General features: G+C 55.5%; 1 protein-coding gene across 2 annotated transcripts in view; it reads right to left on the bottom strand.

Annotated features, from left to right (window-relative positions):
- The window catches only part of LOC102941632 (GRB2 related adaptor protein), a 36,059-nt gene extending 15,930 nt beyond the window's left edge, over nucleotides 1–20,129 (bottom strand). Inside the window, exons 1-3 of one of the 2 annotated variants that reach the window (XM_007060052.4) lie at nucleotides 19,771–20,129; nucleotides 11,858–11,955; nucleotides 6,632–6,754 (exon numbers count right to left, since the gene is read on the bottom strand). In XM_007060052.4, the coding sequence (XP_007060114.1) occupies nucleotides 6,632–6,754; nucleotides 11,858–11,955; nucleotides 19,771–19,848 (299 nt within the window). In that variant the 5' untranslated portion in view covers nucleotides 19,849–20,129. The remainder of the gene's footprint in view (nucleotides 1–6,631; nucleotides 6,755–11,857; nucleotides 11,956–19,770) is intronic. The other variant, XM_027822501.3, reaches the window with a different exon arrangement.
- Nucleotides 20,130–22,634: the final 2,505 nt, after the last annotated feature.

Here is a 22,634-nt window from a genome sequence, read left to right as displayed (position 1 = left end):
CAAAGGAGGAGAAAGTATCATGCTCCCCATTCTACAGATGGGGAAACTGAGGCACGTAGAGGGGAAGGACTGTCAGTGCTCACGGCAAGCCCTGGAGTCCCTCGGCAATTAGTCCGCTGGCTGGGTCTCTGTCGTTTCTGGGTAGACGGTTAGTGGTGAATTCTGTGCTCCTTGTTTTTGGGAAACATCTCCTTTGGCCTAAAGCATTTGTAAGTGCGTTTGCGAAATAAAAATGGAAAAGCAAAACCAGCAGGGACGTCGGTGCCAGGCTGTCTTTTTGGTCTGTGTTTGTAAAGCACCGAACGCAGTGGGGTCCTGATCTGTGACCGAGGCTCCTAGACTCTGCCATAAATAATGCAAATAAAAATAGGACCTTGGCTTATGAGACCAGCTGTAGGAATGGCTGGGTGCAGCTTTGTGGCCTGTGCTGTACAAGGGGTCGCTTTGGATGATCATGATGGTCCTTTCTGGCCTGGAAATCAAGAATCCACGAATACATCTTCCAGTCGGCGGTATAAGAGAATTCCCCTGGGTTGCAACGGGCTTCTGCTGTTACTTTCCCTGCCGCCCTTGCCTGCCACTGAGCATGAATGCTGGAGTAAATCATCCACCTTATCTCTCCGATCTTGAAAGCAACAAGCAGAGCAGCTGCAGAATCAGGCGTTCGGTTGGAGCTCTCTCCCCCCAAACCCCGCCTCAGGATGGGGGTTTGTTGATCCCTCACAGGGGCTCATTCAAGAACAGCCACATGGTTCAAATACTTTCAGGCCGTTCAGCTGGACTGAAATTTCCTGGCGAGCGGGGGCAGCTGCATGGAACTGGCTCCTCTAGCTTGGGGGCATCCAATGGCTGGCTGGCATGTGACCGAACAGCTAAATCAGCTCCTGGGATAGCAAAACAACAACCCCCACGGGAGAGAGTGGTTTGGAGCCAGCAGCTTACAAATCTTTGCAAAGGCACCGCTGACGAGCTGCTTTGCCAAATGATTTACTTGGCCTGATTTTTTCCACCCTGTGCTTTGGGCCTAGTTCCGAGGGCCCCCAGTGGGAAACGTGCAGAGGCAGGGGCAGGGCTGTGCTTTTGCAAAATCGGCGGCAGCGCGGCCTAGTGACCTGGAAGACCTGGCTTCAGTTCCTCGCTCTGCCGCTGGCCTGCGCCGTGAGCTTGGGCAAGACTTGGCCCCACGCCGTGCCTCAGTTTCCCCCTCTGTAAAATGGCGATAACGAGACTTTGTGAGGTAGCTGGAGCTCAACCGATGAGCAGTGCTAGGTCAGAGCTAGGGATTATTGATATTAAAACAGCTCAACCTAAAATTCATGTGTGAAGTGTCCCCACGAAGGCAGCATAGCTTGTAGTGTAGGGCAGGCTGAGAAAATCTCTGTGTGCTCCTTATAATGGACATGGACAAGCCATTCCCCCAGAGTCCATCCCTGCGGTGGCTGAGCTGTCACAGGGTCCTGTCTGATCGCCATTGTTCAGAGACTCTTATTTGTAAGGCCAAAGATTCCACTGGGATTTCCGATCGCAGCAAAGGAGAGGCGTCCCCCACAGCTGTGAGCCAAAGCGAGCTTGCCGGGGGAACCGGAGCCAGCCAAACACTGTGGCAGCCGAGCAAACAGCTGATTCATCCCACTGCAATGAGGCCGCGACGGGGATTCCACAAGCTCCCTTGCGCGCCTGGTCAATACGCCTCAGGCATGAATAAGGATGTAGGTAAGAGGGGGACCGCGGGTCAGTGGCAGGACACTTGGGCTGGGGGTCCCAGTTTTGCGTAATCTTGGGCAAGTCCCTTCCTAGCTGTTTCCCTTCCCACCTGCTGTCTGCTTAGACAGTAAATCACATGGGCTGTGCTGTGTTTTATGCAGCCGGGAATCAAACAGTGGGGTCGGGGAGGAGGCGAAGAAGGGATGTTAACGAAGCACTTGGGGGCTAAACTCACTCTGGTCCCGCCCACTGACTCCTCTGGGCTTTGGATCAGGCCCCTGGCGTGTGACCTGGGCACTCCCCCGGGCTGAGATTTGGGATCCTCACAAGCAGCTTCACCAGATTAAATCCTGCCCTGGCGGGGTGGGACTGAGTCTGCCTCAGCCAGACATCGCTCCAGTTGTGTTTTACAAACAAGACCAACGTTCTGCTAAAAGGGGCTCTAATCAGCATGCGGGAGCCAGAACTTGCCCAGGAACTGGACCTAGACTGTGGAACTCACTGCCACAAGAGACGAGAACCGCCACTGCCCTCGCCACTGTCGAAGGGGATGCCAGACTCATTTCTGACATTCCTCCCTCCAGGAACAACACAAGCAAACAAACAAAAACCCTGTCAACTAATCACACTCTTTCTCCTGCAGGCTGGGAAGGCTGAAAAAAAGAGGTTAGAATCATAGAAATTTGACCATCGATTGCTGTTATTTCTCCATTGAAATATTTAGAGGGCACTTAGGGACTGTGGTGGTCGCGTCCAGATAAACAGATAGACAATGGGTATGTCTAGGGATGGACAGATCACTGAGGAGTTCATTCCCCTTCCATCCCATCTTACTGGTAAATGGATCCAAACATTTATACTCCTGTGAAACCGACATCCCGGAACAGATGGAGGAAGAGGGGGGGTTGGAGAAGGGGCACGGGCACTTGCAAAGATCTGCTTTCTTGTGGTCCCCCAGTTGCACATGCAGCCCGGGCAGGTTTGCAGAGCTGGGCTGGCGCTGTAGGTAATGCCAGCACCGCAGTGCCTGAGAGCAATCGCTTTCATTACCAGCAAGAGCCTCCTTAAACGCTTAATTAAAGATCTGTGGCGGGAGACACTGCCTGGCTGGAAAGCACCCAGACCGGCCTGGTGAACGCCCAAGCCAGGATGAACGGTGAACTGAGAGCCAAGTGGTCCATGAAACAGGCAGGGGTGTGGGAGACTGGGCATTTAGCTGTACCTGAGACTGGAAGGGGCAGAGACTCTGATTATGTGGTGTTTGTACAGCACACTGGGGCTCTGATCTGACTGGGGCTGTCATTTTCAAGGCTGACGGGCCCAGCTTCATCCTCTGGAGATGTTTGCAGAGCCATTGCACGTCCGAGCCTGGAGTGACAGGCAAGGCACGCAGGGTGACCGACTTTCTCCAGGGAGTGGCGCCCAGTTCCTTTGCCGCAGCCCCTTGCGAGATGTGCTGTCGGCGCCCGGCTCCGGGAGCTACCGGCTGGCGGCTCTCGCCCAGCTGCCGTGCGTGGTTCTAGCCGGCACGCAGAGCCGTGTGGGTGCAGAGATAAGATCCGACCACGTGTGGCAGATGGCTTCGTACCCCCCTGCCGGTGCCGGGGCATGCGTGGGAGGATCTGGGGCTGGAGGAAGGCCTGCAGCGAGGGAGGGGACGGGTTTGCAGAGCAAAAAATAAACACACCGAAACCGAGGGCTGGGCCAACCGGCGTGAGATCAAGTGAGAAGCATACCTTCCCTCTGAGTGGGAACTGACCTGTCCTGGCTCCCAGTCCCCTGCTCCTACCACTCAGCCACACTGCTTAGTTGTGAGACAGTCCCCCACGCACCCCGGCTCCCTGCAGGGGATGCTTTACAGCCCCCAAGCCCACCACAGGGCCTCTGAGCCTGCAAGAGAGCAACGGCTGAACTGGTTTCAGTCTGGCTAAGATCCGAGGCAACAGGGCACCTGCTCCCCCCGGGTGTTGGCCAGAGCCCCCAAGGGGAGGGGGGCATCACTAACACCCAGTGAAGCAAGAAACACTCTGCTCCCTGCTCCTGGGCCACTGAGGGGCTGAGACGCAGGGGCGATGGAGGAGCGCCACCATGTGGCTCCTCTCAGCCACTGCAAGCGGGTGCGCTGGCTGGCTCTGGAGTGGGGGAAGGGAAGGCTCCCTGTAAGGAACCAGAAAGCCAGCGTCTGGTTTCAATGGGCCTGTCGGTCATGTGAGAACAAGCCCGGGGTGCTTGCTGCACCAGCTGTCCGGTGTGCCTCGGGCAGGGTGACAGCCCTCATGCTGCAGGGCACAGGGACAGGAAGAATTCGTCCCTTCCCGCTTCCTACCGCGCTGTGCAATGAGCTAACTGCTGTGCTGAGTTACGGAGGGGCTGGAAGCAGGATGCCTCGACTAGCTAACCCACTGGCCGGCTCCGCTCCCACGGTGAGATCAGGCAATCTGTGAGCGCTAGCCAGCTGCTGTCAAAGTCACAGGGCCCAGCACGGACACCAGAGGCCGGGCTGGCTTTGCCCATGTGCCTGGGAGCCCACTGAAAGCAGCCGCATTGCATGGGGCAACAGCGGGCCAGGTAGCCCCCGAGCTGAGTGCCTCTTTCTCCTGGCCACGTTCCCAACCCAGAGCCCCTCTTGGCTCATCTGGGAGCTGTGCAGACCATGTTGCTGAGCGGCTCTGTGTCTGTGCATTAGGGTGAACAGGAGAGACTGCAAACCCGGGGAACAAAAATCACCAGGGTGGGAAATGCAGCTTGTGTCCGGTGTAGGGGAATCACACACCAATACTCTGTGGGAGGTATAACACGGAGACGCTGATATAGACCCAGAATGGGGAGGCGTTTGCTTTCTCTGTAATATCCCCCACTGGCGGAGGCGTCTGCCTGCAGATCCCGTTAGTCTAGGTCAGAGCATGGCCCACATACCCACAATCCCCACTTCCAGGCACGCGGGAAGGAAGCCGCCCACCCTGAACCCGCTCTGCTGGCACCATATGCAGCAGCCTGGCTGCTCACAGTACCCAAGGGCTTCAGACTCTGCACTGGCTCCCAGCTGAACAGACAGGCCAGTGTCCTGACGGCAAAGCCTCCTGGGGGATTGGATGTTGCTCCCTCCATGCCTGTGATTTCTCCCAGGTGGCTGCGTTCCACTGAGACAATGCAATGGGGAGGCTCACGTGTGTGGGAACTTCCCCAGGAGCTGAGTTTAGACTCTGGAACTCACGTGAACTAAGGATCACCCTAGGCCTCTGTTCAGAGCTAAATGCAACCCCCCTCTCGTCCTTCACATGCATCTGCCACTGCATAGCCACACAGCCAGCCCCACTGAACCATACACACACCAAGGTGCTTCTCCTGCAGACCGGACAGCCACAGACAGCTGGGATCCCTGGACCCTCGTCTTGGGGGGGTGGTGGGTGCGGGGATCCTGGAACCCCTACAAGGTGTGTGTTAATCCCATCAGCTCAATTTCTGGGGCATTGGGGCAGGAGGGGATGCCATACGCGGGCTCTGCCCTGCAGCCTTGCTTGTGGCCTCAGAAGATCAGTGCCTGGCACGGAGGGACCCCCGGTGCTGTTGTTTTGGGGCCCCATTGCTCACACCTACAGCTTAAAGCCAGGCGCAGGTACCCAGCCCAAAGTGCCTCAGAGCATCAGCTGTCAGCCATCAGGTGCCCTATTAGCCACCCGCTCTGCCCCTCCAGGGGGGAGCAAACATGCAGATGGGCACAGGAAAGCGCCATCGGCCCAGCAGGAACCATTGCGGGCTGGCCCCTTGTTCTATTCCTGGCTCCCACCAGCACGGCCTCCCTCTCTGCCCCGGCGCGCATCGCTTGGCCGCTCTGTGCCACAACTTCTCCGCCACGCACCATGGCCATGATGCTGCCTGCCTCCCAGGGGGAGCTGGGAGGCCCAGTTTAGCTCTCTCCAGCACTCGGCTGAAATTGAAATAATTAATGCTAACGAAGGATGCTTGTCAAGCACCAGCGAGCACAGTTAGTACAGGCTACAGACAGTATACCAGGCTCACTCAACTGCCACTGAGATGCAGCCACCTCTGGGGTGGGTTGCAGCAGCTGCTCGACGGTGAACAGCAACACTCCACAACCACTCAGCATAGGAAGCCACAAATAATACTGGGTCCTGGTGAAGCAGCAGGAGGGTGGAGTTTAAAGCCCTGGGCCGGGGGTGCGGGGGTGTTAAAAGGAGGAAAACAGCCTTGCCCAGCATACCGGAAAGCAAACGTGACCTAAAAGGCTGGCGCATGCCGCCTTGAGAATATGCTGAGTTCTGTGCCGGTGTGATCCTGCCAGGCTAAGCCCCAGAGCAGAGGGCAGTGAAGTGCAATGACCGCTGTCAGGAAACAGCGGAGGAAATGCGAGTGCAGAATTTCCGCTGGTCGGCTGGGTTGGCCTCTGTTCAAAATTCAAGGCACTCTCTGCCAGTTCCAAGGAGCCCTGGGCCGGGGAAAACCCGCTCGCAGGGGCGCGAGGCCAGTGAGCCGCTTGTGCCAGGCAAACTCAGGCCGTGACCCAACATGGTACGGGCTACGCTGCCTTCTCGACGCGAGCCGGTGCAACGAGTTGGTGCAGACGGGCAAACAAGACACCTTGAAATGCCAGCCTGGACGTAGCCGCAGGGGCAGCCAGCTACGCCTCCGTAAGGGAGTCTGAGCGGGTATCGTTTACACGCTGAGGGGCTGGAAGTGAAGGATCTAGGAGGGGAATCAGCTCCTCGGAGGGTGTAAAACCAGGTGTAAGGTACCACCCGCCTTTGACCACCACTGGCGCCCTATAGTGTTCCCAGGTGCAAATTGGAGCGGCTGACTATTGCTCTATTCAATCAGCGTGAACCACAGCGGCTTCATGTCCGACCCAGCAGGGATCCTGCCAGCGGGCCTGAGCCATGAGCATCAGAGGAAGGAGCCAGCCACTTACTTCACAGAGATGGAGAATTCCCCCGGGGCGCTTTCGCTCTCGCGGATCAGGAAGGCTCCCAAGTGCTTGCGTTTCAAGAGGATTTCTTCAGCCAGATGCCTGGAGATCCTTCCCGCGTACCACCTGGAGGGGTCACACAAAGAACCGCCGCTGAGCAGGAGATGGCAGGCCTGTGACCCCCCACACACCAGCAAGAACTCGGGCCAGGCCCAGATGGGGCAGGAAGGTGTGAGATGATGCTGGGCGTTAGGTTACATTGAAGAGGGGGCCTCTGGCTGGACTGTGCAGAAAAATTTTAATGCCAGCTAGTTAGCCCTCCTGTGTAGCCCAGGCCAGAGATTCTTCCCCAGTGACTCCCATATGGAGCCCAATAACTTGGGGAACAGGGGCATGTGACACGGTCATGCAGCAGCTCGGTGGCAGAGCCAGGATTAGCAGCCAGGTCTCCGGAGTTGCCTTTCAGTGCCCTACCCACTAGACCACGCTGCCCCTCGGAGTCCTAGAGCTCAGGCACCTGCCAGAGCCTTGGCCACAAGCTGGTGTGGAGGCATTGCTCTAAAACGCAGCCCTCAGGAGACAGGAAGGGTCGAATGGGACACAGAGACTGAACAACCTTCTTCCACCCCGGAGGGGGGTCTGTGTTCACCTCTCCCTGAAACGCAGCCACCTCTGGGGTGGAACACAGCACTGTGTGGGAAGGGAAGTGCAGACGCCCGCCCGTCTCTGGTTGAAATGGTGGGGAAGACGTTAGGGCGGGGCGGGTGTAAAATTATCCCAATTTGTGCCCTTTCGCGTAAGCCGAGCAAAGCTATAATTAGAGCCCCATGAGCAGCCCTTCCACCTCTGCGGCACCGTTACAATAGCCTTTCGTCGCACGTGTGCTGGTTTGTAGCATCCTGGCCCCGGCAGCAGCAGCTTCCCCGTTGCTATTTGTGCACCACACAGGCCCGCTCACCCCATTGTTTATGTCTTCATCTTGTGGTTACCGTGGATCGAGGCCTGGCCAATTCTGGTGCCTGTCATTGGAGGGCTGTGATGCTAGCTTGGCTGGCAAGGAGGGGACACAGGAAGAGGGTGGACAATTAGACAGAGACAGCTACTGTGGCTTGGCTGTGTCATCTGGCTACCCCTGGCAAAAGCACCGGGTGTGTCTTAGATCGGATTCCACCTGGAGGGAGGAGATCATGCGGAGGACAGCGAACGACCTAGTGCAGGACAACCACAAAGGATGTTGCCATCATGGGGACAACTTAGGGTGGAGTCCAGCATCTTGCTCTGCACAGAGAGCAGTGGGGAAAATGGGTTGCCCCATGGGCTCCTCGGCAGAAACGATTCAAAGGCTGTGTCTACACTGCACCCTAACCTCGGGTTCTGACTCTGGTGTGAGCCCAAGCCCCCCTTCCATCCACATGCAAATCAGTCTGATTTGGGCCCAACTGTGATTTGGGGCCAAGCCCTGTCATTGTGCAGTTTGGATGCAGCTCAAGCTGCAGACCCAAGTCAGGTCTGCGCAGTGCAGTTAGCACGGCGCTGAGACCCGGGACCAGCAATTGTAAATCCAGGTTTCCAGTGCAGTGTGGACACTCAAGCCCGGGCTTGGAAACACTAAGCCCACAAGCCTGGGTCCCCTGGTGGAAGGGCAGCGAACCTCTCACATTCTCCAACTAGGGTCCTGTTTCTCCTGCCGCTCCCCCCCTTAGGTCCTGCTTCCTGGTGTGTCAGGGAGGAGAGGGGGTGTGTGGGGATCAATCAAGGAGAGAAGGGGGAAGCCGTAACTTTGAGCCTCTGCCCCTAGCAGGGGGGTGCGAGGGCTGTGCATGCTGAGGGGACGGATCTGGTGTCCCCGAGGCTCTAAAGAGATGGGCTAAGCCACCCTGAAGGGACAGGCTGAGCTGGGGAGAGCGCAGGGGAAGCTGGGCTGGGATCGGTGGGGAGGGAAGCAGCAGGTGAGTGGCCAGGGAGGGGACCCTATGGAGAAGTGAAGCAGAGAAGAGAAGGTGTCCCTAGCCGGGAGAGGGGGTGAGGCAGTGTTTGGGGAAAGGGGCACCACCCTTTGCTATTAGCTTTAAACCCACGTGTGGCTTGAGCCCTCACTGCGGAGACACGACAGCCGCCAACAGCACCTGGGACGACGGGAACCCCAGCGATTTTGACAGGCAAATGTGCTGCTCACCAGTTAGTTTCACTTCTCTTTCTGGTCTGTTTCTCTCCGGAGCTAAAAGTGTCCCTGAGGTTGGGGCTGCAGACGCTGCGGAGGGGGTTAGAGCTAGACAAAAGCCTTTGTCCCGTGGCCTGAAAATAACTCCCCGTCTAAGGGGACGTGGTTGTCAGGCCTCGAGTTTGCAAATCCTTTATCTGCTCAGTGTTTTAACCAGCCCTAGAACGGGGTCTTGAGGGCGTCTCTGTGACTCAAGCCATAGGGAGAGAATAAGGATGGAGAGAGCAAGAACCGACTTAAACCCACCCCTCTCTGGGCGGGCCAGGCTCCGGCTGGAGGCACTGGTGACCCACCGCCATTGGCTGGCTGGGCCCTTTTGATTTTATCATGCCATGCCGCAGCACCCGACAGTTGACCGTGCCCGGCCTGTACCTCATTGATGAAGCCCACACGCGAAATCCCTACGCCCATCACAAGACGTGGGGGAGGGATGTGATGGAGGAGGACATGGGGACTTTGCAGAGGAGGGGAAGGCCTGGCTGCCTGGCAAGTCATCCTGCCATCTCAGCTGGTTACCACCCTGCCCGCTGCCCTGCCAGAGACTGGGAAACTCAGCCACAGATGGAGGCCCGGCCAGGGGCTGATTGCTTCCTGCATGAAACACCCCCATTGGCCTCGGCACTTCTCGGGGTGGACCCTACCAATGGGAGTTAGGCACCCAGTGAGGATCTGGGCCCCAGCTCAGAGAGGGAGTCAGTGTCTGAGCTGGGGGTGGGCCCCTGAGTCCAGATCCCTGCGTTCAGGCCAACAGACCATGCCTCAGAAGAGACGGGTGGAGTCCACTGGGAGACTGGGTCCACTGGGTGGACTGGGTCCACTGATGCTGAACCTGCCGAGCGGCCCCGGGCTGGCGTTACTCAGAGGGACAGAGTCTTCTCTCTTTCCCTGGCTCCAGCACACGACTCTCCCTCTCCTCCCCGCAGGGGGAAGTCACTGAGGATTCGTGGCCCCCTCATGCCAGGATGCCAGGAGAGAAGCGTGATCCGGCTCCCCCTTCTCCCCCGCAGGGGCACAGAGTTGTTTGCTTTTCCCGATCCTGGCCCAGTCTGATCCTGGCTGCTTGACCCAGGCCAGGCCTGCGTGGTGCCACCATGCAGCCCAGCCTGGCATGGTCCGAGAGCCGGAGAGAACCGCAGGGTCCCGTGTGTGATGCGGGATCCCCAGCCCCAGTTACTCCCCTCCCCCTTTATGTTCATCACAGCATCACCCCTGGCTCTTCCGCAGCACGGGAAGTGCCGGGCTCGCCCCCGGTAAAGGGCCGGTGAGTGGATTGGGGGCCTCGGCTGCTGCTGGATCCTGGTGATTTTGCAAGGCTGCGATTGTGCTCCCGGCTGAGAGAGACGAGCTGTGCAGAAACACTGACTTAACCCTAGCCACATCCTGTCACTCATCTCCCACGCTAAGCTCTGCACCCTCTCCTTTCCTGCAGCGGCTGCTTTATCTGGGGAGCACATCCCCTGGGGTCGGCAGTGCAGGGGCCGGAGTGATTCCCAGGGCCACTGTGAATGTTGGGGGGAGCAGGTAGCCACCCAGTCTGGGCAGGATTGTACAGCAGTTTTGGGAGCACTCCTTCAGCTCCTTGGTTCCTCTCGCCCCTTGTCGCTCGTGAACATCCGTGCACGTGAGTGCTGGTGGGCTGGGAAAACCCTGGGGGTCACGGGTGGATGGGGCGCCAAGAAGAGCCTTCCCGATTCCTTTACAGCGTTACAGGTGCCCAACCAGGGAGTGGAGATGATGCTGTGTGACTCGGGTGCCCAATCTTACGCCACAGGTGAGGATGATAGTGGGACAGTCCCCGAGGCCAACGCGCTGGGGTCAGTTCATGGTGCAAGAGGGAATCACTTGTATAGGTGTGAAAAGCAAAGCTGGGCACAAACTACTTGCAAACAGCAAAAGCGGCTTAATTCTTCAGATCAACTATTTGGCTGGATCGGCTGAACAGTTTAGAAGAAACATCCTCTGGGCCAGACCCCAGTTGAACAGTGCTCATACCAGGGCAGTGGGGGGCAAAGGTGCCTGATGCCAGGGTGCAAGGAAAGAAGCATGATCCAGCTCCCCCTTGTCCCCGCAGGGGCACAGAGTTGTTTGCTTTTCCCGATCCCGATCCTGCCCTGAGTCCCAGCAACTGCCAGGGGCTTAATTAGCCCCAGGCACAAATTAGAGTAGCCCCAACATTGTTGTAGTTTTTGCCAGTGGAGAAGAGCTCCCAAGGATCTGCCCCGTTGGCCAGAATCGCCAGAGTGCACGGATCTCCAGTCCCGCCCCAGCCTATTCCTTACACAGTGGGAGCTCGAAGCAGCCGCATATAGTTGGCTACATCAGCCCTGGGCCAGCCGAGAATTAGCCTGAACTAGGGGTATCCTCAACTAGCCTTTTCGAGCAGCTTTCAACCCTCTTTGTGGTGCTGGAGCCGTGCGAAGGGCCCTGGATCTCTGGGCTAGTAGGAAGGTGGTGTAAGATGCGGGCGCGTTAGTGGGAGTTGTGTGCCATTGGCGAACGAGTGGTACCTGCCGTTCTGCCAGCGTCCTTGGAAGGGACACCTCTGTGCCAGGGGACGGGGTCTGGAACCTTGACGGGTGACTTTTAAAAGGATAGCGCCTCAAAAATAATACTTCGCCTTTAATGTGTTTTCCAACCACAGATCACAAAACGCTGGATGAACAAGAGCGTCATTAGCCTTGGATTAACATGGGGGGGCGGGGAAGCTGAAGCACAGAGATGTGACTGGCTCGGTCCGTGCCTCGGTTTCTGTGAAATGGGGCTCATGAATTACTTTACAGGCTTGGCGGGCCACAGCTGCCAATGTGCTTTGAGACCCTCTGAAGGAAGAGGCCTTGCACAGAAATACCAAGTCCTAGTGCTCGTTATTTCAGGGGGGGGAATACGGTCATTTCATTTTGCGCTCAACTGCTACCTTCTGAAGCGGAGTTGGCTGCCTCGTGGCCCAGGGCGGGCCTGCTTTGAACCCTCCAAGGCCCATGCGAGGTGGAAGCTCAGGAGGTACTTACGGGTGTGGCTTGACTTTGATGTAATTCTTCGGGATGAATCCTTCTGAGCCGTACAGCTCGGCTTTATACCAGTTCTGGTCGTCTTCCATATTCAGGATCTAAGGACACAAGGGAAAAGAACGTGTTGTTGAAATGTTGATTTCACTCTGAGCTGTTTCAAATGGAGAAAACGACCGCGACCGCCCAGTGCTGCCAGCTCCAGGAATCGAATGGGGCAGGATCGGAGCTGGCCCACAACGGAATATTTTTTCATAGGGAAACTGAGGTTTTGTGGAAAACAATATTTTTTGTTTCTTGCAGCAATAATTTGATGCGCTGTGCCTGTCTTTAAAACAGGCTTGATCCAAGTTCTGGGGCGGAACTCCCCTGGACTTCGGAACGTTCCGAATCCAGCTCCAAATTTTGCCAATCACGTCCATTGCTAGGTCGATGGCTGATGAACTCAAACAGCAATTTTTATGCTGCTGCTCAGGCAGATACAAGCAGGAGGGAACATTATGGGCAGCCTTGAGCATTGATTTCTGATTTCTAGGAGAGCCTGTGCAAATGGCATACCCAGCCCTTTAAAATCCCTCCTGTCTTGTTGGAAGGGAGTATTCTTTTTCCTTTCTTTACAGGAACTCATTGTTATTCAATGGAGCGCCTCCTGCAGGGCACGAAAATCCTTGGAGGACAGGTGGGATTTTTAAAGGGCCAGGACAATAGGTGTGGCTCTGGGGTTTCAGGTTGCCAGTGCAGCAAAGTTTGGATACTCCTGCAAGAGACTGGCACAGGTGCCCATGGGGTACAGCTGTTCTATGCCAGCACCTCAGGTGACAGACAATATCTTACATGGGCATCTAAAGAAAGATAAATAGATCCATAGATGAACAGACAGATGTGGAGTTAATCTGGGCATCTCTATTTTAACCAACAGGAAATGTCGCTATATAAATAGAAGGGCCGATGCCCAGTTCATATTTTCCAGTACTCCTACGCAATGGGAAGCTCTGTTCAGTGCAGCTGTGCAAACAGGATTTGAAACCGTTCACATCACACAGGGCCTGAACCTGCTACTACTCAGATCGGCTTGATCCTGGGCGCCAGGTTTGTATCATTTTTGGTGGTGCCCAGAATGGGTCCAGGCAGAGTCGGGGGCAACCGCCTCTGGCCCTGCGCTTTGGGGGGCCCCGCGCTTCAGGGGGACGTGGGGTCCAGGGTGGCCTGGGGGGTTAGCGGGGAACCTGGCACCTGCAGCAGCAAGCGACCTGGCCCTGGCCCGTTCTGCGTCCTGTGGTGGAGCCAGGCCCACATTCCTGAATATTGGTACTGATGGAAACCTGCATTTGGACCCGCGACCTGCACCATGTCTGCATGCCAGACTCGAGAGGCGAACGAGCATTTTAAACAGCAACGCGCTGAATAAACACAAACCAGGCTTTTCCTCCAAAGCACAGCAACCCCCCAACCCTGCCGGCAGCGCTCAGACCTGCAGACGGGGCCCAGGCCCGAAGGCGGATTCCGGGATCTCTGGGAACAGACCCCGGGCTCCAGAAATGCTTCTGAGCAAGGCAAAGGGGTTAGGACCGGGGGGCGGGGGGGGCGGGGGGGGAGCCTAGTACAACCAAGGCTGTGCCTGAGCAAATGGACCGGGCCAGCCTCCTGTAGGTGGGACGAGGAGCTGAGATCTGGCCGATTCTTCTTCTGACTGGGGGCACCGGGCTTACAACTAGAAGAGAGCCAGGTGAGTACAGCAGAGGCAGCCGGCTCAGCACCCCCCCCCCGCTCTCTAGTGACCCCTTCTGGTTGATGTGAGGAGCGGCATTAATGAGTGGCCCCAGCTCCCTTTGCACTGGGTGTCTTTGACAGTTCTGAGGTCTGAGCGAGTGCCTCCGGGAAGTGGGTTTGCGACCATGGAGACACAGAGTCTGCAACAGGTCTGGGAGGGAACGAGTCCAGCCCCCCTGCCACTGTAGCAAACTCACCCACCCCAAGCCTTTAAAAAACATGCGTCGCACCCTTCCCCCACCCCTACCCCGACAAATCCTGAGACTGGTCTTAACACCATGAGATTTTAAACATCCTGAACTTGGGGCTCTTGCCTGCTGGTGTTTGAGCTCTTCGCATTCACGTTTTCAGCCTTTTCTTAGCAGCCACAAGGTCTAGACACGTACCAGGTTTGTTCTTTCAAACGCAAGCTGAGATTCTCACGCGCTCCCCTGACTCCGGGAGCTGGGGCTTTCAGAAAACCACCACATATCATGAGACTTGTGATCCAGGCATGAGACTTGGCAATGCTGAGGAGAGCACTTTCCTGGTGCACATTTTCTATTGCTTTTTCCTGCCTTGTTGTAACTGTTCCCAGTGGTGGGAATTCCCCTATGGCCCTCAGGAGCCGATTCAGGAGACTTGCTGACCGTGGGAATCACAGAATCATAGAGACGTCGGTCTGGAAGGGACCTTGAGAGATCATCTAGACCAGTCCCCTGCACTGAGGCAGGACCAAGTAAACCTCGACCAGCCCAGACAGGGGTTTGTTCAACCTGCTCTGAAAAACCACCAGTGATCCTACAACCTCTGTTGGAAACCTATTCCAGAGCTTAACTACCCTTCGACTTAGAAAGTTTCTCCTACTAACCTAAATCCCCTTTGCGGCAGATTAAGCCCATTTCTTCTTATCCTTCCTTCAGTGGACATGTTCCCATCCTCTTTAACAGCCCCGTAACATAGCTGAAGACTCTTTTCAGGTCCCCCCCTCAGTCTGCTTTTCTCAGGATTAAACATGCCTGTTTTTTTTAACCTTTCCCCAGAGATCAGGGTTTCTAAACCTTTTTGCCAGTTTTGCGGGGAGTGACTGTCTTCTCCCGGGAGGGGGTGGCCCTTTACGCCAGACACCAGCAGCCAGAAACACTGGCTTGAGCATTTTGGGAGCTGCCTTTTGACAGTGCCCTGGTGGATTCTGGGACAGGGAACTGCTTTAGCCACAGCGGAGGAATCCCCTTCTGTCTAGCTGAATTCGTTTTTTCTTGTCTGGATCCATGGGTGGGGCAGGAGGGGAAGAGGGGAATTTCCACTCTAGACTCTGAGTCACGCGTCCCTTCCAAGAATGAGGGGTCGTGCTCACAGTCCAGAGCTATTTCACTGCCATGGGGCTTTCAAAGAAATCGAGTCAATGGGGAAATTCCACCCTTCTCATAGGGGCTGTGGTGCCAGGTGGCTAGCTCATTGCTGAAGCTGGGGAGCTCTTCAGGCAAGGGCTGCAGCAGGCTCAGCCCTTTTGCACACTTCCTCGTGAATTTAGCACTCATGCACGTGAGAGACGCTTGTGACAGCACTGGCTTGAACCAAACATTGCGCTTACCAATGGCTATGCCAATACCCCCAGCCCCTGCTGCCCCAGCCCTGGGCTTCCATTCAGCTCTGCCGGTGCCCCTCAGTCCTGATCTGGCATGAACCAGCTGGTATGGCAATGAGCTCTCCTGGCATCAGCAATGGTGCCGGTTTGGGGGCTTTGTACAAATGGGGACGGGGCTGGGACCCGTCGGACTCCTGTTCCTGTCTGACCTCCTCCAGCATTTGAACCCGAGTCGCTAGAAGGGAAAGGCTGGTGCATTCACACACCAGCCCTCCTGCAGCCGTTCCCGCCCCTGCCCACCAGCCTGAGCCCCAATCATTGGGCTCATAGCAGGTTGAGTTTCCTGGGGACCCTCTTCCCCTCTGTCAGGATTGTCTCAACTCGGCCACACAGGAGAGAACTGGATGGGACTTTGTGTCTGAAGTTATTCCCCAGCCAGCCAGAGGGGGCGCTGCGGAGCAGCACTCCCTGCACCCCCCCGCCCCCCCGCCCAGCACTCCAGTGTAGCATAGCTGGGGAAGTACCTGTTTGTAGCACACCAATGGAAAGCTCTTGCCTTGCACGAGGGAAGCCGAGTTCCTGTCACAGCCCAGTGGGGTGGAAAAGGACACCACTCCCCGCCCTGAAACCAGACCAGGCTGTGTCTTTCCAACCCAGCCAGGGCTTGCCTGAGCAATGCAGAAGCCAGCGCTGTCTGCAAAGCGGGCACCTGCTTCTCCGGCAGTGCCCAGGCCCCTCTGCTGTCCCCTCGCGGCCTGGCCCAACGAGAGCCGAGTCCCGTCTGAAATGCCTGATCGCAAACGAGCCAGCTGGCTAATGGCTCGGCCACCATGTCAGACACCCAATTCGCTAGGGACCATGGACGGTCCTGAGCTGGCTGCTGAGCGTCACGCTGCGCCGGGGCTGCACTGTGGGGGACGGAGGTGAGCTAGGCCTGCCAGACGCCCCTGGCGCTGTGGCTCGCAGGGAGTTCTCCAGGCACTTCTTTGCAGCTCGGAGGCAGATAGACCCCCGGTGTGCAGGGACCGGCTCCCAAACTGGTCTCCTCTGCTTAGCCCAAGCCAGGCTCTGTCCTCCCTTCCTGCCTCCGGGCCCCTACCTCATGGCTGATGTGACTGAGGGGTTAGCCAGGCGCCCACCGGGCCTAGGGCCGGAGAAGGCCAGTGACAGGCGCCGTCTGCTCTGTGCCCCTGTTACACAGCAGCTCCCAGCTGACTTAGCAACAGCCGAACGTGCGGAGCTGCGGGCGGTTGCTTTGTTATTTCCTGTACTGACAGTCGGCGCTGGTGCCACCCTCCCAGCCATCTCCCACCTGCTCCCCCTCCCAGAGACGGCCCCTTGGCTGCGTGGCTCTATCCATAAATGACGTACCCGGAGACCTGGGTTCTATTCCTGCCTCTCTGCAGCCCGGGTGACCTTGGGCCAAACCACTCCCTGCCGTGATTTCCTCATTGATGCAATGGGGATAATGCGCCCGAAGGCTAAATCCAGGCTGGGCCCTCTGCAGATGCCTGGCAAGAGACAGTCTACAAAGACAGGGTTAGTATCGGGCAGGTGGGGAACCGCGGCGTGGAGAGAAGCAACTTGCCCAACATCACCCAGGAAATGTGTGGCCTCGCTGGGATGTGCACCTGGGCCTCCTGAGTCCCCTTCTACCGCCTGAGCCACCAGCCCATCTCTTAGAGGGCAGTGGCCCTGTAACTGCAAACTGCTGCTGTTAATCTGCTCATCCACACAGGGCACACGGATGGATGGTCCGAATGCTGCCCAATTTTTATTGCTACAGGTCTGAGATGGCGGCTCACAAGGGGCGGAGTGGTGAGCCAGTTTTGCAGGTTATCCTGAGCAAGAGGCAGTTGTTCTCTTCAGCACCCTACCGCTTTCTATTTGATCGGCGCTGCTCTGGGAAAATCCTGGGGAATAAACCAAACACCCAACCCAATGCATTGTGGGTACAAAATTACATCTGCAAAAAAGGGGGCTAAGCTGAAAATAAATCATCATCTAATCTATCTATCTATCTATCTATATATCTATCTATCTATCTATCTATCTCCATTCGTATCTAGCTGGCTAGCTGTGTTTATATCTCACTCATCACCATGATAGCTATCCCTATAAACTCAGACCAGCCCATCCATGCCCTGTCTCCAGAGGCGTTATGTGACATAGGCCGTGCAAATGTTTTCAGGGCCAGGATTTCGGCATGCTGGCATTACTCAGGAGCGATCGAGCTCGGAGTGGGCCCCGTTATTTATCACACAATAATCTGACATTTGCAAATGGTACTTTAACAGAACCGGTGCCAACTCCCGCATACAAAGTGCCTGGAAATATCACCACCGTATATGGAGAATTTCGCAAGCACAAGCCTGGGGAAGAAAGACTTTTCGCTGCTTCTACAAACTTTCTTCTTAACCAGTACGTCAGAGCTCTACTGAAATCAGAACGCTGGGGCCATGTATTAATTCAGATCTAAAGCACAGGAGTAAATAAGTGTCCAGGTGAATCAACCATCTCTTCAGAGATTTACTGCTCCTGTTTATATTCCAGGTGTGTCGAGCTGCCCCAACTGAGATCACAGAAATCATAGAGACGTCGGCTGTAAGGGACCTTAAGAGCTTATCCAGTCCAGCCCCCTGCACTGAGTCAGGACCAAGTAAACCCAGACCATCCCTGACCGGTGTTTGTCCAACCTGTGCTTAAAAACCTCCAGTGATGGGGAGTCCACAACCTCCCTACTTGACCAGTTCCAGAGCTCAACTCTCCTTAGAACGTTTCTGCTGATATCCACCCTAGATCTCCTTTGTGGTGAACCAAGCGGATTCCTTCTTGTCCTATCCTCGGCACACACGGAGAACCCTTGATCACCATCCCCTTTATGACAACCTTGTACATATTTGAAGACTATCAGTCCCCCCTTCTCTTCTCTAAACTAATGCCCAGTTCATTCACTCTTTCCTTTCCAATTTGTCCACATCTTTCCTAACGCGTGGCACCTAAAATTGGACACCGTAGTCCAGCTGCAGTCTCACTAGTGCCAAGCAGGGCCGGACGATGGCAGCCTCCGTTTTACATATGACGCTCCTGTCAATACACCCCAAAACGACATTTGCCTTTTTTGCAACAGCATCACAGTGTTGACTCATGTTCAAGTTGGGATCCACTGTAACCACAGGTTCTTTTCAGCAGTCCTACGACCTAACCAGTGAGCCCCCATTTTGTAGCTGCGCATTTGATGTGGCCTGCCTAAGTGTCACCCTTTGCACTTGTCTTTATTGACTTTCATCTTGCTGGATTCAGACCCGCTCTTCAATGTATCAAGAGCGTTTTGAATTTGAATCCTGTCCTCCAAAGGGCTTGCAACTCCTCCCCGCTTGGTGTCATCCACCAATTTCAGAAGTGTACATTCTAGTCCATCCCCCAAGTCATTAATGAAAAGATTGACCCCTGGGGGACCACACTTGGCACATCCTCCCAGTCTGACAGCGAACTACTCACAACTACTCCCTGGTTTCTCAACAGCTGCACACCCACCTTACAGTCATTTCACCTAGACCCCATTTCCCTAGTTTGCTGTTTGTGACTGGAGGCCCACACATAAGAGACGGTTTCTGCCCAGAAGAGTTTACAGTAAAAACGAAGGGAGGGAGAAGGGAACTGAGGCCCAGAGCGATGGGGTGGTTTGCTCCTGCTTACAGGGGGAGTCTGCCACAGAGCTGGCAACTGAACCCACATCTACAGGGTCCTACTCCCTTGCCTAGACTGCAAGCCCATCCTCTCTCTGTGTCTCACTTTACCCGGAGGAGCTCAGCTGTGTCACGTGACGCCTCATTCCAAGCTCATCTGCTCTTTGCAGTCGGCCCACTGCCAGGCAAGGTCTCTTTACAGATGTCCCGGGGATCCCCCTCAACCCACAGACACACACCCAAACGCTGCACGGGCAGGCTGCGGGCTGGGGCTGCTCCCCTGGAGCAGCACTGGGCCCCATCTGTGGAGGACTGAGCTGCTCCGAGGGCCAGATCCTCTCCCCAGTAAAGTCCCCGGGCAGCTGGGCCGTGGACGTCAGTGCAGCTAGGATCAGTAGTGGCAAGCAATGCCTCCTAGTCCTCCCAGCCCTTTGGGGGGGGTTGGGTGCCAGGCCATGAAAGGAACAAGCCCGTCCACACCACGGATGCTAGTAGCTTGGGCTGGACACCCCTTATGTGCCCTGCTCTGTCCTCAGGGCTTACCTGTCTCTCTGGGCCGCCACATCACAGGCGCTATCTAACCCCGCACCCAGCACAATCTCCCCCTGCTGCTGCAGCAGGTCTCAGGTGCTTTCTAGCTCTCTCAATCCCAGCTTCTGGGCCAGTGCATTTCAGAAGCATCCTAGAGCCTCATCTGCCCCCAGATCTCCCTGCTCCCTAGCCCCCTGACTGGGATCCTGTAAGTGCTTGGAATGGCCATGCTGTGCTTAGGACATCTGTCTGATCCCCTGGAGGCAGGTGGCTGTTCCCCCTGTGTCTGGGGAAGCCCTTCTCCCTGGCTGGCGCTCCCTCGATAAGGAAACCTGCAATCCCTCACGGGGCAGAGGTACCTTCAGCGTGTCCCCCTTGCGAAAGGGCAGCTCGTCCTTCTCCGTCGCCTGGAAGCTGTACAAAGCCACAGACTCCATCCTGCGCCAGAGCAGCCGGTCCCCCTTGGCTCCCCGGCTCGGCAGGGCTCCCGGCAGCCAGCCCCTGTCTCTCGCCCACTGCACCTGCCCTCGCCACCGGTGTGAAGCTGGGGTGTGAGGATGCGGCTGCGGAAGGGAGGGGCCAGACTGGCCCAGAAAGACCTGGGGGCTGTTCCGAGCGACGCTCAGGAAGAGGCGATGAAGCCCTTGGCTTCCTGTTTCTCGGCTTGGGCTTGCAGGCAGGCATTGCTGCTTTGATTTTTTTGTTTTCTTTTGTTTGTTAGTTGAGTGAGAGATTCTTCCTGGTGAGAAATCAGGCAGGAAGCCACTTGGCTGTCGTTGGGCGGGCCGGGGGGGGATCCCGCTCTCTGGCGGGAAAGGGAGAGGTTACATGGAAACTGATGCCCCTGGAGACAGGGAGATGGGGAACATGTTCTGGGGAGGAGAGTGTGGGCAGAGAATGGGGCTGGGAGTAAGGACTCCTGGGTCCCTTTCCTAATTCTCCTGCTGCCTCAGAGCCTGAGATAAAGCCCATTGAAGTCAAGGGAAAGATGCAGATTAATGTGATTGGGCACTGAAACAGCTCAGTAGGCAGCTACCTACGGGCCAGCTATTTGGCTGATCTGTGCCTCAGTTTACCATTCTGTAAAATCGGGTGATAGCAATTAGCTACAGTCCCGCGCGGAAGAGTGTCTGCAACTTTGTAAAGTGCTTTGAGATCCTCAGACGAAAGCTTTTAGAGATGGGCCGAGTGTTACCAACAATGGGCCCTGTCACAGGGTGGCTGTGCCTTTAAGGGGAGATGGCCCCGGTGGGGAAATCAGGTCAGTGACTCAATCAGGGAGCGGCCTGGGTAGAGGAATTGCAGAGTTAGCAGAAGGCTCCTGCAGGAAAGATCCTGAGACACTGCGGGAGTTGTTCCAGCTAGGCAGGGCTGAGAGAGGCCTGCTAAAGCAAGGAATTGATTTAAACGTTGTAGACTTTATTTGGGGGATTTTGACTTTTTTTTTGACCTTTGATGGGAATCAGCCCAGACCCTAAGGATGGGTGATGGGAACAGAGCGAAACCTGGGTTTGAAGTTGATTGAGGAACCCAGCGGGCTGCTGCAGAGCCACCCCTGGCCATGAGGGGACGCTGTTGGAAGCAGTGACCGGTTTTACAGCTCCGATGCAAAGCACATTCAAAACAAGGGAAAGGCTTAATGTTCTGAGAACAGAAGCAGCCAGTGCCTTCTAGAAGAGAACGAGTTGGAGGCAGAGCAAAACATCAATGTCTCACATACTGTGATGTGGAGCATGTTAGAAATGCACAGACATTAGTTTCCAGATTTTTTTTTTTCATTTCAATGTGTAGCCCTAAGTTTTCAGTCACAAAGTTTTTTACATTCTATTTCCTTAGTTTATGTAACTTCTGTTGCCTGTGTGAAAAAAGGCCATGAGGTGATATAGGAAACAATAAAAGTTTGTTATTACTGATAACAATAATAAGTTACGGCAGCATCTGGAGGACTCAAACTTCTGTACCCGGAAAGATAATGAAGCAAATAATTAAGCAATCAATTTGCAAACACCTAGAAGATAATAAGGTGATAAATTACAGTCAGCATGGATTTGTCAAGAACAAATCATGTCAAACCAACCTGATAGCTTTCTTTGACAGCTTTCCTTCCTAACTGTCAGAGTGGTTAAACACTGAAGTAAACTGCCTAGGGAGGTTGTGGAATCTCCATCATTGGGGATTTTTAAGAGCAGGCTGGACATACACCTGTCAGGGATGATCTAGATAATACTTAGTCCTGCCTTGAGTGCAGGGGACTGGACTGGATGACCTCTCGAGGTCCCTTCCAGTTCTATGATTCTATGAGATCAGGACTAGGGACGTCAGATATCAAGGTTTTCCCAGGATCATCCTTTTTTCGAGGCAGCTGTGCCGGGGAGTCTGTAATGGTGCTCAGTACACACTGCCAGCTGCCCAGCTTTGGGGCTCAGGATCAGTCTGGATGTCCCAGAGTTTTGGATCTCAGAGGTGGCATGGCAGCCCTAGTCGTGTGTTAGGTGCTGTATACACACACTCACATAACCTTGCGGAGCCTGCTTCCACTGAAGTCAGTGGCAGAATTCTCACTGACGTCAATGCGGCAGGATCAGGCCCATTGTGAGACAGTCTCTGCCCAAAAGAATTTACAACCTATACAGTCGAAACAAAGGGTGGGAAAATTTGATGGGATCAGCGTGCCAGGGGGTGACAGGACCTCAGAGGATACGGGAAATGAGCCCCAATATTAAGAGGACTGCAAATCCAATACAGCTGCCTTGCTGTGAGAAAGGACTGAGTCACTCACAGCCAGTCATTTATTCTCTGAGTTTTTCTTCTTTTTTCTGCTGGTGGATGGGGCAGGGCAGATGGCAGTTTCCTCCCATTTAGTCAATTTCTATTTGGATTTTTTACCTTGGGAAGCAGCTGTGACTGTTTGTCATTTGATCTCTCTTGGCTTGCTTGTGATTGGCTAGACAAACCACATGGTACTTTTTTCTGTTCCCTGATTGGATGGGGGCATGAGGGTAACTGTATTTGCCAAGCAGAAAAATTCGTGCCCAGTGAACCCAGAAGGGGGCAGCAGGAGCAACCTCAGAGTCTTGGGAAATGCTCCCTATGCCCTGCCCTCCTGCACAGGATATGTACGGAGCTGGGCCCCGAGCTGAAGCCTGGGCAAGATGCAGGGGATCGGCTGAGACCCCCTGAGTGGATGCATGGAATCTGGGGGAGAAGGGGGTTGCTGGGGTGC

The sequence above is a fragment of the Chelonia mydas genome, chromosome 10 (genome assembly GCF_015237465.2).
Source record: "Chelonia mydas isolate rCheMyd1 chromosome 10, rCheMyd1.pri.v2, whole genome shotgun sequence".
NCBI classification, from domain to species: Eukaryota; Metazoa; Chordata; order Testudines; family Cheloniidae; genus Chelonia; species Chelonia mydas.
This window is presented reverse-complemented; position numbering and strand designations above follow the sequence as displayed.